This window comes from Polistes canadensis, unplaced genomic scaffold (genome assembly GCF_001313835.1).
Source record: "Polistes canadensis isolate GaletaPanama2010 unplaced genomic scaffold, ASM131383v1 scaffold_278, whole genome shotgun sequence".
Taxonomy (NCBI): Eukaryota; Metazoa; Arthropoda; class Insecta; order Hymenoptera; family Vespidae; genus Polistes; species Polistes canadensis.
Window position 1 is genome coordinate 55173 of NW_014569825.1, and position 17270 is coordinate 72442.

Below are 17270 nucleotides of genomic sequence, written 5' to 3' on the forward strand. Positions count from 1 at the left end.
GTTACTATCTCGGTGCCGAGTTAATTGAGAATCAATCGAAACTAGGTTTCGTCGAAGCAGTTACGTTCGAACCGATTTAAAGGGTTCGTAGCCTACCGTATCGAACCGGAAAATACTATACTCTCTTCCTAAAACCTTTTACGATAGTTACTTATAGTGACAGATATACAACGATAATAAATTTCAACTTGTTTAGGATTTAAATAACGAACAGAACAAAGTTTAAGATGGAAATAATTACTGGAACATGTATTTCCTATCTCATTTATTTTGTAAAATAAAAATATATATGATTTATTAACCCTTTGAATGCTGAATACTTTTAACTAAAGTGTTTTCTACGAATGAAATAGTTTATTATTAATGTGACAATATATGCGTCCATAGCACTCAAAGGGTTAATATTTATAACAGAGAGAAGTTGTATTATTGCGTCAAGATTTATTTTGATAAAGGACAATTGAAAATTTTTGAAAATCTTAGAAATAGTTAAATGAAAATATCAACCATTTGAACAAATCGTATAAAAATAAAACAAAATTTGTTGAGAAAGTGTAACTAACTATTATTCCACAAACTAAATATTTTAAAACTTTGATAATACTCAAAGTAAGAGAAGTTTAGTCACATGCGAACAAGGTAGGTGGACAATCGTTTATCGAATTTCCAACTTATCACTCGCAGGTGGTCAAACGAAGGAAGAGGTCATCGAAACGAACGAACGACTGAGGATAGTCAGGATACGTCTCGAAGGAAGTTATGACACCGCTAAACGTGCTCTCGTCGAGCTTATGTGCAAGTATGCGAACAGTAAACAAGTCCGTAACGTGTTCCAACGGTACAACCTCCTCAAAGTTATGATCAAGGTGAGGAAACTTCTATAGAACCCCTTCGTAATTATACCTTTCGACATTGACGTCTCTATTCCTTGTGGTTCTCCAATATTATTCTGTGAAAAGTAACTTCATCTATCTTGGTATAACTTTCAGTCTTATTTTATTGGTTAATTCATCCGTTACAATCCTAATTATGACAAGAATCTAATTTTTAATTAGATTTTCTTGCCATTCGAAAAATTCAAAGCTGCTTCTGTTTAAAAAAAAAAAAGAAAAGAAAAAAGGAATACCCGCGTAAAAAGATGATATTATTAAAGGATTATCTTATACAAGAATTAAATATTCTGTAATTTATCGTTCTTACTTCTTGGAGCCACAATTACGTTGCAATTGTTCCGCTACCAAGATACAAGATTACTATTCCGAGAGGGTCTATGGTCTGACTAGTAACAAAGGACGATCGCTTATCGGTATCCCTAGTTTTCCCACTAAAGGGAAATACCTATATACACGAATGTATGTATATATATAACCATACTCGTACATACAACGTGAACTATCCCAGCATGAAATTAACTTCGCGCATGGAATTTCATGTCCTACCCCTTGTCCCTACCCCTTGTCCCTACCCCTATTCCCTACCCTTCTCACATACCTTTTTCAAAGATCTCTCTTATGAAACTACTATGTCATTTTATCGAGGTAATACGAGTTTCTTTAAAAGTTATCGACGTTATCGATAATCCCGATTCTGTAATTTCGTGTTAGAAGTACCACGAGTAACAGCTGTGTGCATTTTTGATAAAAAAAAGACACACACACACATTTTCGATATATATTAAAATATACATTTTATAGAGTACATACATAATATTTTCTTGGCAATTTCATTTTCACGATTATATATAATATATATATATATATACGTTTTTATTTTCCAGACAATTTTTATGCGAACAAGTAGTTTCCTTAATTTATTTTTCTTTCACCCTTATCTCCTGACAAGCTCGCAAAGTTGCTTGTGATGTGGTTTTGACTCATATATATATATATACATAAAGCACGTATACACGCAGCAGTATATAAGTAGTAGATAGGTATATACCTGGTTTACCCCCGTAGTTGCGGTTTTCGTCCCTTTTCTCAGGATGTGATCAAACTAGAGACGCAGTACTGGACTCTGGTGGATATACCAAGGCAAGAGAAACAAGAAACGGTGCTAGCCTTCGTTCTGCGTGCCTGTTCCATCATGGAAAAGACTCACAAGAGTGGAGAGGGTGTGAAAACCTCGGCACGATTGGCGGAGGAAGCTGAGACGAAAAGGGAACGCATTGAGAGACTCGAGGGTGAGTAAACGCCATTATCGGGAGAACGGAAAAAGAAATGAACGGGGGAAACGTAGAAAATGAAAGAAAGAAAGAAAGGAAGGAAGGGAGGGAAAAAAAGGGGACAAAAAATGTCTACCACTTTCACGATCCTTCTTCCTATTTTTATTTCTTCGATTAATTAAAATTGGAGAAAAGAAAAAATATATATATATATATATATGTGTGAAATAAATGGTAAACGTCTATCGGATAATTTCATTTATTATTAGATATATATGCAGGAAATATTTATGCATTATTATGATTGCTTATAATATGAATCAACTTGTTTCGAGAAATTGAATTGAAAATAAAAATAATTTACTGTCGTTAATTTGATACGTCATCGTGCAATTATATCAACAATAATGATATCAAATCAATCGTAATTATAATTATCATTCTGTCGTAATTTACCGCGTATATTTATTCATCGATATGTGTCCATATAATACAAAATGATTATTATGAAAGAAAGAAAAGAAAAAAAATTGAAAATGAATATTATTAAATGGCTCGTACACACATATTGCGTAAACAAATATGTAGAATTGAGTTTCCTGGGAATTAATTCATTCGTTCTATTATATCATTGACGCAGGCCTGACTACGGCAATGATCGAAACGGAGAATACCCATATGACCAATGATCTGTACAGGCTGCTGAAAAAGTATACAGGGCTAAGGAATCTTATTCGTGTTTTAAAGGTACGTAGAAAATAAATTTAACAAAACTATCATAGACTTATAGGGACGATTATTCCCATTTTTAAATGAATACAAAAAAGAAACAAATAGTAGAGAAAATACTGATTGAACTCATCCCTAAGGATATAACAAGTATTACCTTGGAAGACAAATAAATATAAAAATATAATTGACGATTTTGATCGAAGAAACTATATAGAAGAAACTCCTTGGGAATGAAACTATTTTTCTTTTCTGTTTTTTCTTTTTTCTTTTTAATAGAGAAAGAAAATATAAAAGCAGATATCATCATTTCGCGATGTCTGCAGTAGGAAAAAAGTAAAAAGGTTGTATCGGTTTATCGAATGAGGTTTAGATAGGTGGAAAGAAAAAAGATGGGTACGTTTAATCTTACCGGATTTGGCATAACATATGGCAAGACGTTATTGAAAACGATACACGTAAATCACCTTACCCCACCATGGGATTTCTCTTTTCCTAGTGTTACGAAGTTAATCTATCCGAATAGTTGGACACACAAGATTGGACAGACAGACAGACGAACAGACGGAAGAGGAAGAAGGCTTGTTTTATCTTATACTCTTTCTCGTCAATAGAGAAAATTGAACGCCTAGGAAAATCCGGATTTACGCGGAAACGTTACCCCCCGTCCTTTCCTGCCCCGTTTTTAACTCTCCAACGATAATAATATTCAAATATAATACCATGGAAATTGAATCTTGACTTCGTTGAAAGAAAAAAAAAAGAAATAGAGAAAAAGGAGAGAAATAAAAAGACAAACCTTTTCAATTACATTCGTTCGTTCTAAAAGTAATGCAAGATAATCTTTCGATTAATCGAAGATATTAAAATTAGCTAGTAAATAATTTAGCAAGTTTTATTATATATATATATATATATATATATATATATATATGTCAGAGAGTGTTATATTTATTTTCATGCAAAATATTATCATTTGAAATATAATTTTAATATAGTTGACCGAGTCGATATAATAAAAAATTAATAATTATTTTGCACATATCAATCTCTATGAAATTTTGATATATAAATATATGAATTTTTGTGTATTATAGGAGGAATACAACAATTCGAAGATATATCCGATGTTTCCACGTTACACGATTCTGAAAGATATGATAAAAGACATAATGCACAATCCAGACTACATGGAGGTTTGTCACGAGTTGGATCAAGCATAGCGGCCGGACCCCCTTCACCGTTCGCCACGGATGACCTTATAAATCAAAGGTCATTTCGAGGCGCATCGGTGTAGGGGGTGCACAGACCATGGTATCACCTTATTCCTTATTAATCGAGATAATTGATTATAATCTTGGCATTTTCATCCGCTCTTAACATTAGAGATTTACCATTTCTTTTTTCTTACCAACATTTTATATTTCTCTTAACACTAAAGAATGATATAATTAATTAGAAATATAGTAGCTGTTTGTTGATTTGATTTATTTTTTTATTAAACACATCGAGACGATCGAACATTAGCGATTGGGACGAGTTTTTCAACATTTTTCTAATTCAATGAAAATATATCTAAACATATCGGTTTAGCATAGTAGCATAAAGAAGAAAAAATTTGAAAAAAAGAAAGAGGAACGATGGTCCCGAATGCGTTGATGATACGTTCATTTTATATATTTTCTTTTCGTTATTTTTCTTATTTGTTTATTATCTATCAATTATCAAGTAGATGTCGGAGGTAATAATCTTTTTCAAAGAAATAAGAACGTATTATAAACGTAGATGAGAAGAAATAACATTGATTATTAATAAAAGAAAAAAGGAACACCCTTTTAAATTCTGATATCGATCGGAATAGCCGCTTGCACATTGGAACACAAAATGTAAGAGGACAAAAATCCGCGCTTTTCTACTTCTAAATGTTCGATAGCGCGGCTTACCCATACGTGATTTTTATTAATCAAAGAATATGATAAGAAGAAGATGAAGAAGAAGAACATCAAGATAATAACAAAAAATAAATTAAAAAAGAGAGAAAGAGAGAGAGAAAGAGAGAGAGAGAGAGAGAGAGAGAGAGAGAGAGAGAAATGCTGTTACCGTCGCTTGTAAAATCGAATTATAATAATTAGATAGGCAGGAACACATACACAAACACAGAAACATTTTCCCTTCTCCTATTTATTCCCAATCCTTGAATTCATTTCCACAATTTCCATAATATGCATTTATGTGTATATATAATAATAATAATAGTAATAATAATAATAACAATAGTAATAATAATAATAATAAGCGCGCATGTTCGTCCGTAAAACTGGACGCAATTGCGAAATTCTGAAAGACATAAATGTGAAAACAGGACTTCTCTCCTTCTTTGCTTCCTGCTCGAATTCGATTTTCGTGACAACCAGTTAACGTTATCACGATTATCGTATAATCTTCGAGTTTTTATAGAAAAAAAATAATAAAATAAACAAAAAAATAAATAAATAAAGAGACACAAGAAGAAGAAAATTAATGTATTAGTCAATTCCGCGGTGCAGAAAGAAAGAAATCGTATCTATTCTATACCTACACAACAGGACAAATACTAGCGAAAGGAAAATATAAAAAAAGATAATGGAACAAACATACCTGAACATCCGTCATCGTTTAAAAAAATATAAATGCATGGATCAATAAATAAAAGAAAGGGAAAGCAATAGCACAGTTCATACATTTTATAGACATATCGGTACTACTAGTCAAACAAGTAATAATAATACAAATTATTATAACCCGCTAAAGAGAGAGAAAGAGAGAGAGAGAGAGAGAGAGAGAGAGAGAAAGAGATAAAATAAAACAATACACACATATACATACATATGCACACACATATGCTAGGTACGAATTTATAATTGACGTAAAAGAGTGTCTCTAAACGTTGCTTTGATTCGTATAATATAATATAATATAATATAATAATTAATAATAAAACATATCTCGCGCGTGCGTAATCGTCGTTATAAATTTGGCTAAATAAAAGAGGCATATATATGTATATGTAACTTTCGTATATGTATACATATGTCTGTCGATGATATGGTGTTCGATAATGATTGTTGTAATAAATGATGTTTAGATTGCTGCGTGACAGCCAATAAGGATAATATGCTGTTTCCCATGAAAAATGTGCCATTTTTTCAAAGTGCTGTATCTTATTATTAAATACCTACGTAATTATCACAATACATGATCGTATACATATATAATACATATACATGATTAAGAAAGACAAAAAAAAAAGGGATTAAAATCTATAAGAATGCGTTTAAAAATCGATACGCAATTTTTGGTTGTGTTTTTGATTTTTTAAACAATTCACTCATAGGATTCATTAAAATGCGCCGAGCTTATTCGTCATTTTATAAATGTTTAATAATCGTTTCGCGTCGACGTAACGTTTGATGAGCGAGAGAGATCGAGATCATAAGAGGATACATAGATTTACATATGTATAATATAATTTATAGATAAGTGAGATAAAGCACGCATAATCTCCTCGTATTACCATATTTTCCTATTACCGAAAATCCTATTACGTCAATGCGTAAAATCGTGTTTTCAAATGAAACTATTTCTACGATTGTTTAAATAAAATAAATCAAATGAATTTCAACATTTCTCGATCTCAAACGTAACGGGATTATGAATCGTTTCGATCGACAGCCTTCTTCGATACAGAGTGTGGTGTCGCAGCACGTATATCGGTGTAAGATTTATAATCGTAACAAATCCTAAAATAACAACCAAAAAAGATATATATATATATATATATATAAAAATAAATAAATAAAAATACATATATAAATATATAAAAAAATATATTAATAATATATATATATATATATAAATGATAAAAATATATATAATATAATGGAAAGAAAATAATGGCTGACAGCCCGAAATCAAAATACAAAATGTAATTTAACGTGTCGAATATTTAAAACGAATTTCTAATTCGATTTTAAAAGAAAATGTTCGATCACGTATATAGTCACCCTAAACTGTTGTGTATCCCTATCTCTCTTCGTCTCATTTTTATCATCAACTCCCCCACAATCTTGAAACAACCCTAACTTTAATCGTTGTCCTAGTAATATGTCCGTATCACGCTAATCAAAAGGCAACCGAAGCAACTCATCAAAATAGATAATCAAAGCTAATAGCGTCCCTTCGAATATCTCATTCTATTAACATCGCTGGATACAGTCACCCGTCTATAGATACACTACATCGATTAAATTCTGTTCGAGAATACACGATTTGACCAGATTAGAACTCGAATTTGTACTATATTCTCTCACCGTGGTGTTTCTAATCGCATAATCGCATATATACAAACGAGGAGAGAATTTGTCAAAACGCATACGCGATTCATGTATACAGGATGAATCGAAAATAGCCAGGTGTGATCTCTAAACGATTTTTTTTTTTTTACAATTTATTACTCTTTTCTTCCTCTTTTAATTTTATATTTTTTTTCTTTTGTTTCAAAGAAGAAGAGTAATTAATCTATGAAAATATAATACTAAATAACTTTTGAACCACCTATATAAGTAATTATATGTGCATATATATTCGGGACTTTAAAAAAAAATCAAATTATACAGACGAAAGTATTTTTTGAACATACCTTTTTTCTTAACTTAACGATACAAAAAATATTATATAAAGCAAAAAAAAAGATGAGATAAAAAGAAAATATAATAATGGTGATAATATCGGTATGGTGGGGGGAGGAAAAAAATTATTTGAAAAGAACAAATTTTAAATTATCTAATTTAACGTTATCATATCTCCGAAATCAATGAGAAAAATCAAACTCGTTTAAGAAAAATGATTATTATAATTATTAAACGATCTGCATCCAGCTTAAATCTCTTTCAATAAAACAAACATTATCCGCAGTGACTGTCTAGAATATATAAAAAGCTTTTATTGTGAATAACTTCTACACACTTATACATAAACATATAATAAGAATTGTAAATATATTATAAACGCGCCGTGTTTTAATAACCATAATGATTAATATTTGCGAAGATGGGTCTTTTATATTTTCTAATCGCACGTGCCTGTCTTCGTTAATTTACATGACAAAATATTATTATTAAAAGATTTCCTTTTTTCTTTTTTTTCTTTTTTTCTATTTATTAGTTTATACGCGCTACGTTAGCCTTTTTCGGGATATACAAAAATCAATGATCAAAACAGAATCTCAATTGCATTTATGAAAATTCACGAGAGTGCTTAGCGATGTACACGTATACGTATAATTTATGCTTCAAATTAAAACAAAAAGAAAAAAAAAAGAAAAAGATAACAGTTACGAAAATTACGATCGAAGTGCGAAACGATGAATACACTTTCTTTCGAGTTAAATTTAAGTTGTTTTTCGCGAAGAGAAGTAGAAGAAGAAAAAGGGATTAATTAAATTAATAAGTAGAAGAAAAAAAAGAAAATAATTACAAAAAAAAAGAATTAAATATTAAATAAGAAACAAATAAAAAAAGTCAGCACAGCACATACATTATATAGTGTTTGTATAACGATTAATATAATATAATTATTATCACACGTGGAGCGTCTCATTTAAGTCGCAGCCGATAATATTTTATATGCGATTGGATTAAAAATAAAGACAATTTCTTACGATTAGACCAATTAACGTATAAATATAAAAGATATATATATATATATATATAATTGTAAAGCATTAAAACAAAGAAAGAAAGAAAAAAAAAGATAAAAAAATAATAAAAATAAAAATAAAATAAAATAAAATTATACAAGTATGTGTAGCGAAAGAGTAAATCGATACTCCAATGCAATGTCTCTGAATTGAAGAATATAGCAAAGCGTGCTCGCCTTTTTGACGAAACTAGGAGAGTGCCAAATAGATTTTGAAAGTTTATACATGCGAAAATATATAGTGTTTTTCCGCGCGCAAAGAGAGTGTTGTGTGCATACATAAATATATTAGATAGTATATCTATGGACGTTTACGTGAAATTTTTATAGAGTGTGTTGTAAGAGTGTATACGTATATAAATTGATATATTATATTATATAATATTATATTATAAAATAACACGATAAGATTTAACAAAAAATGAAATATCGTTTCTCGTTGGATTCATCTCTTCGTTAAGAGAGATCGAAAAAAAAAGGAAGAAAATCTATAATAATCAAACTTGAAACTCACGTCGATTCGATATATAATAATAATAATAATAATAATAATAATAATAATAATAATAATATTAATATCCGGAGGCCGTCAATACTTTTCCCCGTTAACGTCAATAATAATAATAATAATATCTAACAAATCAGAGAGCGAAATAACGATGAACGAGATGATCATCTTTCCGAGATGATCCATCGAGATCGAATTAATGAACACTTAAGTGTAATTATAATAAGCATATATGGAAGATTTAAAATGTCTGATATGAGAGATCTACCTAATGTGTTTTAAAGAGTTGTGTATATGGTAGACATAATTAATCGTGCTGATGTGTGTCATATAATACGATCTATGTATATTAAATATTCAATTATCTCACGTTAGATCCTGTGACCTGGTCTCCTCATCAAAATAATCTGATCGCGAATCAAAACTGTTTAATTAAATCAATATGGCAGAAAATCAATTATAGAATAAAATATTATGTATTAGGACGAGGTCAAAGTATCTACGAACATTTTTTCATCGTCATCGTGTAAATGTGCATAATAACTTTAAATCCGTCATTAGTAAAAGAAGAAAAACAATGATGTTTGGTCACCTGTACCGAAAAGAAAATTGTCAACTGTCGAAGAGATCATCTCTGAATGATCTTTTATTCCTTTCCCCCCACATGCACACTTCCCTCCCCTAAATAAGTGTGCTTGCCAATACTACAGAATAAATTTCGACCAATCTACTTGTCTATAATCATATCCCAAAACGTTTACTCTTTCAAAGTATTATACTATACTGCTTGTTCACGCATCAACTGTCTCAACTTCCTTTGAGATATTTTACAATGAACACATCCCATTTTCCTCTTCTCTAGCTCCACCCTCCTCTTTTGTCACTTTTAACTTTTCAAGTCCCCCCCTCTCTCTCTTACGATTATCGACTCTCTTCCACGTCGAATCATATACACATATATACATATTTACACACATACATTACAGACATACACGTGTATCGGCTTTCTAAGGATATATAATAATTCTCAGATATATGCATATCGATGATAAGTTATTATATTTATTAATGTCAATTTTTATGAAGAAATATATTTTGACAAATTCTTCTTCAAAATGATCTTGCGAAAAAAAGAAAAAGGAAAAAAAAACAAAAGTAATAAAGTGAAAAGAAAAAGAAAATGAAAGAAAATGAAAGATAAAAAAAGAAAGAAAAATAATGAATAGGAATTTTAAATGGGATATTCCCGTCCGATTGATTTCTAACAGCACTTTTGTCGATCTCATTATTCTAATCATCAATGATAAATCAAGCCAATAATCGCACGATTCAATTCATGTCTATAAGGATATATTTTTAATGATATCTCAACATTAACATTAACTACACGTGTTAGATAAAGAGCGGTGATCCTTTTTACTTGCTTGCAGTGAGAAGTAATAATAATGGCTAATATATATGTAATATTAGAATTATTTATTTTCCAATTATTTTAATGTAGCGCGTTAGATTAGGATGTAATTTGTAAAACACACTAATTAGAAAGAGCATATTTTTCAATCACGATTACCATACGATTCATTCTTTGTCCGTACGATTAATTAATCCTTCGTAACACCATGTAATTTGTAAGTCATACATTTATCAATATTTTATTCATTGTTATGCTTCATATATTGATTATTTTTGTTTAATATAACATATTTAGTATCGTTTATTTATCTTACTGTAAGTAATATTATCTCACATTGTTATAGTTATTATTGTTATTGTATATTAAATATAATATGCGTTCGTTTTCGTTCGTTCGTATGCATTTTAAAATACGTTTATTTAGAAGATAATTGCATTTTCAATGAATAGACAATATAATATACTTCGTGTCCCAGAATTATTGCTTCTCACAGCATATACATTTTAGAATGTCGATATATATAATACCTACATAGATTAGAAACGTTGAGATCTCTATCGTTGGCTCGCTAGCTTTGTGTACTTTATGGTAAAAAGTGAGGCAAATGTACAGAGGCGTAAAAAGTGTGTTATTTCTTCTTTTTTTTTTCCCCCCATACTGTTCCAGTAGTTTAGTTTTTTCTATATAAAATCTATATACCTTTTTGTGCTACGTATATTTAATTTAGAATGTTGAAGATTTTGATAAAACACACATACATATTCGCACAATTTTGATTAAATTCGAAAATAAATAAATGTTTCATATATACTATATTCATAGAATACTCAAGTATGCTTATACGCCTCTGGATTTCCGATTTTTATCGTTAATATCTTTAATCGCTAGTTCTCGTATAGAATTATAAACTATTAACAGAAAAAAAAAATACACACCGTTGTGAGGAAACTGTATGTTCATAATATGTCGCAAGTATCATTTCGTTCGAAATTTAAAAAAATACAAAATCGTATTACCTACAGTTACATTTATTCACGAATACACAAAAATATAATACTAATAATATCTATCATATGTAACTAAAGAAATAAAAATCTTCAAGTGTTTGAATAAAATAATAAGAAAGGTTTATCTTATATATATAAATTTTATTAATTGAAATAAAGAAATGCATCGGACCATTGAAATTAGAAATGATTTTATATTGTAAATTTCTATGCCATTTTGTTATCTCGAACAAATTGATTCTTGTGACAAACATTATATTATAATTAATACGTTTTATGTCTAATAAGAGATTGGATAGTAACGATTAGCTTACTTCTAGATTTACAAAGCTAGAGATTAGAAAAAGATATATATAACGAAATATTAGATGTCGTATAGTGTGTCGTATATTAGTATTTACACACCGTATCTACCTAAATACACCATTTACGTAATCTAAGTTTTCTCTCTCATCAAAGTTTAGCGAATACATATAGTAGATGAATGCGTGTTAGTATCTAGTATTTCTCGAACGTATTAGATCTTAATTGTTAGTCAAATCAGTTTTGACAGAAGTGTATGCTGCAATAACATAATATGTGAATGTTGCCGTTTTCATTTCGTTTGATATGTCTTTATTACCGTGCGAAGAAGCATTACTTGTTTATTGGCTGTTATAAGCTTTGTTAATAAAATAATAACAAATTTTATGTCGCCAGCCATGTATACAAGCATACCCATCCTGATTATTTAAACAAAAATATATTTATAATAAGTTTTCAAAAATAATATTTAAATATATTGAAACATAAATACTGAAGTATCGATATATTATAAAATATCAACAAGAATTCGATAAGATCTATAAAAAAACGTGAATTCTTCTTAAATTTTAGAGATCATCTGTGTTCCTTTAAAATAATATAATTTTTTTTTTAATGACATTTTCCATGAAATCATAAATAATGGATATTTAAATATTTCGATTTAAATATGTCACTTTCTGCATGTATAAATATATGTAATTTGTTTTTCTGATAATATATATATGTATATATATATATATATATATATATTAGTTATATATAATTTAAAAAAAATGAATTTACGCGCGTAAAATCCATATGTTCCGATTTGCTAAACAAGTGTCGTGTCCATTTCGTCGTTTCTTGTGTCAAGAATGGTTAGAATCGGTGGTTGACAAGGGAACTCGAGGAATAGGAACAAATCAAGATGGCCGCAACTAACTCAAGTTTACCCAGTGAAATTCCAACGAAGAAGGAAGATGAATTCAACGAGTTTTATACAGAGGTATATAATGTAACACAATTAATAATAATAATTAATTATTTATATTTCTTTTAACTATACGATCAATCTTTTTCTATTATTACATAACGACGAAAATAAATACATTTTTAGTCCAAATTCCTACAAACGTCACTTTGTATATATCGTTTTATAACATTAAAACAATTTATTATTAACGATTTAAACATTTTCAAAGTAAATATATTTAATAATACATATTGTTACAAAATGTCTTTAAAATTTTTCCAAGTTTTCTTATAATTATTAATACTGAACTAAATTCTAACCTATATATGTATGCATGTATATAAATTTACAGTGATTTAAGTTCTTACATGACTCTGTAATTTTTTATTTCTATTCAGGTTAAGGAAATCGAAAAAAGGGATTCCGTGTTGACTCCCAAACAACAAATTGACAGATTATTGCGGCCTGGTTCTTCTTACTTTAATTTGAATCCATTTGAAGTTTTACAAATAGATCCAAGTACTTCTATAGATGAAATAAAAAAAAAATATCGACGTGTAAGTATAGATTTATTCTTGTGAATGTTAACATTCAATAAAATATAGACTTTTATTCATAGATGTCCATCCTTGTACATCCTGACAAGAATCAAGATGACGCGGAAAGAGCGCAACAAGCTTTTGAAAGTAAATTAGATTTTATTTATAACCGATTGAGATTTATTGTGTCATCTATTAATCATAAATTAATTGAAATTTTACAGTTGTTAATAAAGCATGGAAGACGTTGGAAAACGAGGAAACGAGGGCGAAATGTATGGACGTTATCGAAGAAGCAAAAGCTCGCACGGATCATATGGTAAGCTCTTATAATTGTTTAAACAAAATAGCATGTAAACATCTTTTTAGTAGTATGTTTAATTATAGATCGCTGAGAAAAAGAAAAAATTAAAAAAAGAAGGCAAGACCGATACCTTGGCAGCTAACATGTTGGAAGAAGAAACTGAAGAAGGTTATAGACATGCCGTTTGGGTAATGACAATGAAATTGTTTGCCGATATGGAACGACGAAGGTAAGATTCTTCTTATAACATTGTATTTACTACCTAAATCATAACATATGACAGCAATGTTTCATGTGGATATTTCTTGCATTCATAACCATTAGCTAACTTACTTTTCTTTTGGATAATTGTTATTTTATAGAAGAGAATTAGCAACGAGAGATGCTGAACAACGAAAGAGAAAACGAGAAGAAGAATTGTCTGCAGAAGCTCAAGCAGCTTTAGAACGTGAATGGCAAAAAAACTTTGAAGAATCTAGACAATCACGAGTCGATAGCTGGAAAGCGTTTCAGTCTGGTTCTAATGCAACTAAACAAAAGAAAACAAAGAAATTGAAAGCCTTTAGGCCTCCAAAAACGAAGGCCGAATCTCGATAATTAAAAATGTATGTGTATCGCCTCTTCTTCTCATGGGACTCTTTACAATTAGCACTGGTTCCAATCTCATTCGCTCCAATGTTATTTCATAGAAATTTTCAGCAGAACAATTTTAGATCATATTAATTCTATACATACACATTGTATGACATCGTATGCGCGTATCAACTTAACAAATGTCCATAATAATAATAATCATCGATTTTTCTCACTTTCAATCCACACTTATTTAGAAAAAAAAAAAAAAAAAAAAGAAAGTAAGCTGTTAACTCTTTTATTGAAAATCAAAGTATAAATGAAGTAAAAGTAAAAAAAAGGAAAAATAGAAAGAAAAAGGAAGGAAGAGAAAAAAATATTCAAAGTGTTAGAAGAAATGTGCGTGCAAGGGTGTGATAACAATATTGGAAAGACAGAGAATAAAAAAAAAAATAATACGAGAATGCGAATTGCGCGAGCATCTTTATTGTATACTATGTATGTATCATGAATGAATGTTATGCGTGCTTGTATGTGTATGTTATGGATGGATTTACGTAAATGTGTGGGTGAGAAAATTGCAATGCTGCTTACATGGCCCGAGTAAGTTGCATCTCGATCTTCCATATGGTGATGAAAACTAATTGAATTGAAAATAGATACAATTAAAAATTCAATGATTCATCTTATTATGGTGTATTGAAATTGAATAAGAATATTAGAATAATAACCGACGTATAGTAACTCAGCTTTTAAAAAGCACCAAAATACTTTTATATTATTGCGTCATTACTATATATTCAGATTTAATAAAAGTATAAAACTACTTTTCGTGGGATTTGATTATCGAAAACGTACTTTGAAAAGAACGTACATTCCAATGTTTTTGGAAATTGCAACAGAATGCATAAGACTTTCAATTTTTCATACTGCCTAAGCTATAAAAAAAAATATACACAAGCAACATATACATATATATGAAAGCCCAAATTTTACAATATCCGAAAGTGCCATACATTTAAATATCGTATGTTACACATTTAAAACTTAACATATTTAAACTCTATATGTGTATCCTCGCGTTAGAAAAATAATAATTATTATTATTACAAATATGATATTTGTTATTTTAATGATTTAGAAATTAGGCTAAATGTGTATGTAAAATGTTGTTTGTTTAAAATGATCCTTTAAAACAACGGACTATAGTACAAAGGACCGTATCGCACCATGAACTTCGCGGGCCATGTAATCGTGACATCTAGTTTACCGATGCATCATTTGGCGCATAATGCATATATTTTTACGTGCACTTGGTCCAAACATAATTCATAAGATTATTATAAATATGATGAATTTATAAAAAAGAAAAAAAAAGAAAAGAAGAATTTTATTATTGTATTTCTTGTTTTAAACGTATTTACCTTTAATAATGAGCGATAGTGAAAAGGAAAAAAATCGTCGTACAGAAATTATGTAAAATGATTAACGAAACAAAAAGTAACAAGAAAAAGAAAGATTTTATCTCGAGCGATAACGAGAAAAAGAATAGAAAGCAAATGTATATCCACTTTGCGTCGATTCTTCGAAAATTAATGCGATTAGAAATTGAATAAAGAAAAATCATTGTATTATAACAAAAAAAAAGATACAAAAAAGTGATTAGAAAACAAAAAAAATGATTTCAATTTTGTTTTCTAAACGCACATTAGTAGAAAAAAAGAATATTTTAAATGTACCAGAAAAAGAAAATTTTTTTTTAATAATCGTTACTACTTGTGAATATATTTCTTCGCCAATCTACGATTCTCTTTGACGTACTCAATTATTGCACAAATAAATTTTCGATTTAAATCAATGAATTATATTTGTCTATAGATATATTTATATATATATATATATGTATACTATATTTATATATATATATTTATATAATATTTACAAAACTTTTCGACGTTATTTTACAACGCGCGACGAACAAATCTATTAATTTGTTTGTTTTTATTCGTTTTATAATTAATCGTTTGAAATGTATTTGCATTATTTTTCTTGTATAACTTAAACAGAATGAAATGCATAAATGGTGTCGCCATAATTTTGTTACACGCTCATCGAACTTTTATTATTATCTATCATATTTTACTTGTATATCTTTTTGTTTTCTATTACAATCGATCGAATTAATTAAGATTCGTTATCTCTCAGATCTTGTATTATAATTATTATTATTTTAATACATTTATTCGAAGAATAGGACTACATTTTGAATGATAAAAAGAAAAGAAAGAAAGAAATAACTAGCACGTCTCATACGAGGAAGCATTATTATATATTATTTACTATATCCGGAGGCTCTTATGTGCAGCACGGTCTAGTTAAATGCATTTCACGTGAGTACACATTACCATCCGGAGTTGGCACGTGATCCGAGTGCGAAATGAAAAACCAACGGCGATCTACGCACCTGCGTTTCTACTTTTATTTTGTATTTTTCAATGAACTCTACCTATCTTTTTTATTGCATACATATCAAATTGTAATTCAATCGATCCTACTCTATTTTCTTATCTTTATTTTTCTTTTAATTTTTATATTACACACTCGAGAAAATAGAAAAATATCAATGAATGAAAAGAAATAAAAAAATAAACCCCAATAACAAATTTCCATAAAAAGAATATCATTTAAAAACGCGATGATATGAATATTTCTTGAAGATATTAAAAAATTTGTAAAGCTAAACAAAAATTTACGGACAAAATTTGGCGGCTAAGCAGAATTCGAAACGTGTTGTTCGTTCATCCTCGGTAAGCTTCGTGTTTGTCGGTAATGGCGATTGGTTAAGGTCTTGTAAAGGGTCAATAGAGGGGAAGCGCACGCGTGGAACACGTTATTGTAAAAGCGCTTCTCACGCGCAACAGGTATCAGTGTTTTACCGTCCTTTCAAATTTTCTTTTTAATGTGAGACCGTCATGTTGAATATTATTTGTTTAAAACGTAAATATCGTTTAAAGTATAGATCAGTGGAGTCGTGCTGA

The 17270-nt window shown here is 29.3% G+C and overlaps 2 protein-coding genes across 4 annotated transcripts in view; both read left to right on the top strand.

Annotated features, from left to right (window-relative positions):
• LOC106791015 overlaps positions 1-6720 on the top strand; it is a 60576-nt gene extending 53856 nt beyond the window's left edge. For 2 of the 3 annotated variants that reach the window (XM_014756341.1, XM_014756342.1), the window contains 4 exons: positions 685-866; positions 1984-2182; positions 2805-2911; positions 3991-6719. In XM_014756341.1, coding sequence (XP_014611827.1) covers positions 685-866; positions 1984-2182; positions 2805-2911; positions 3991-4116 — 614 coding nt within the window. In that variant the 3' untranslated portion in view covers positions 4117-6719. Of the gene's footprint in view, positions 1-684; positions 867-1983; positions 2183-2804; positions 2912-3990 lie in introns of all 3 variants that reach the window. The other variant, XM_014756343.1, reaches the window with a different exon arrangement.
• Positions 6721-12698: 5978 nt separating this feature from the next.
• Positions 12699-15772, top strand: LOC106791023 (dnaJ homolog subfamily C member 8). The gene is made up of 6 exons (XM_014756364.1): positions 12699-12849; positions 13215-13373; positions 13436-13502; positions 13580-13674; positions 13743-13888; positions 14022-15772. Exons 1-6 carry the CDS (start codon positions 12772-12774, stop codon positions 14254-14256), a joined length of 780 nt encoding a protein of 259 aa, XP_014611850.1. The 5' UTR covers positions 12699-12771; the 3' UTR covers positions 14257-15772.
• The last annotated feature ends 1498 nt before the right edge of the window (positions 15773-17270 follow it).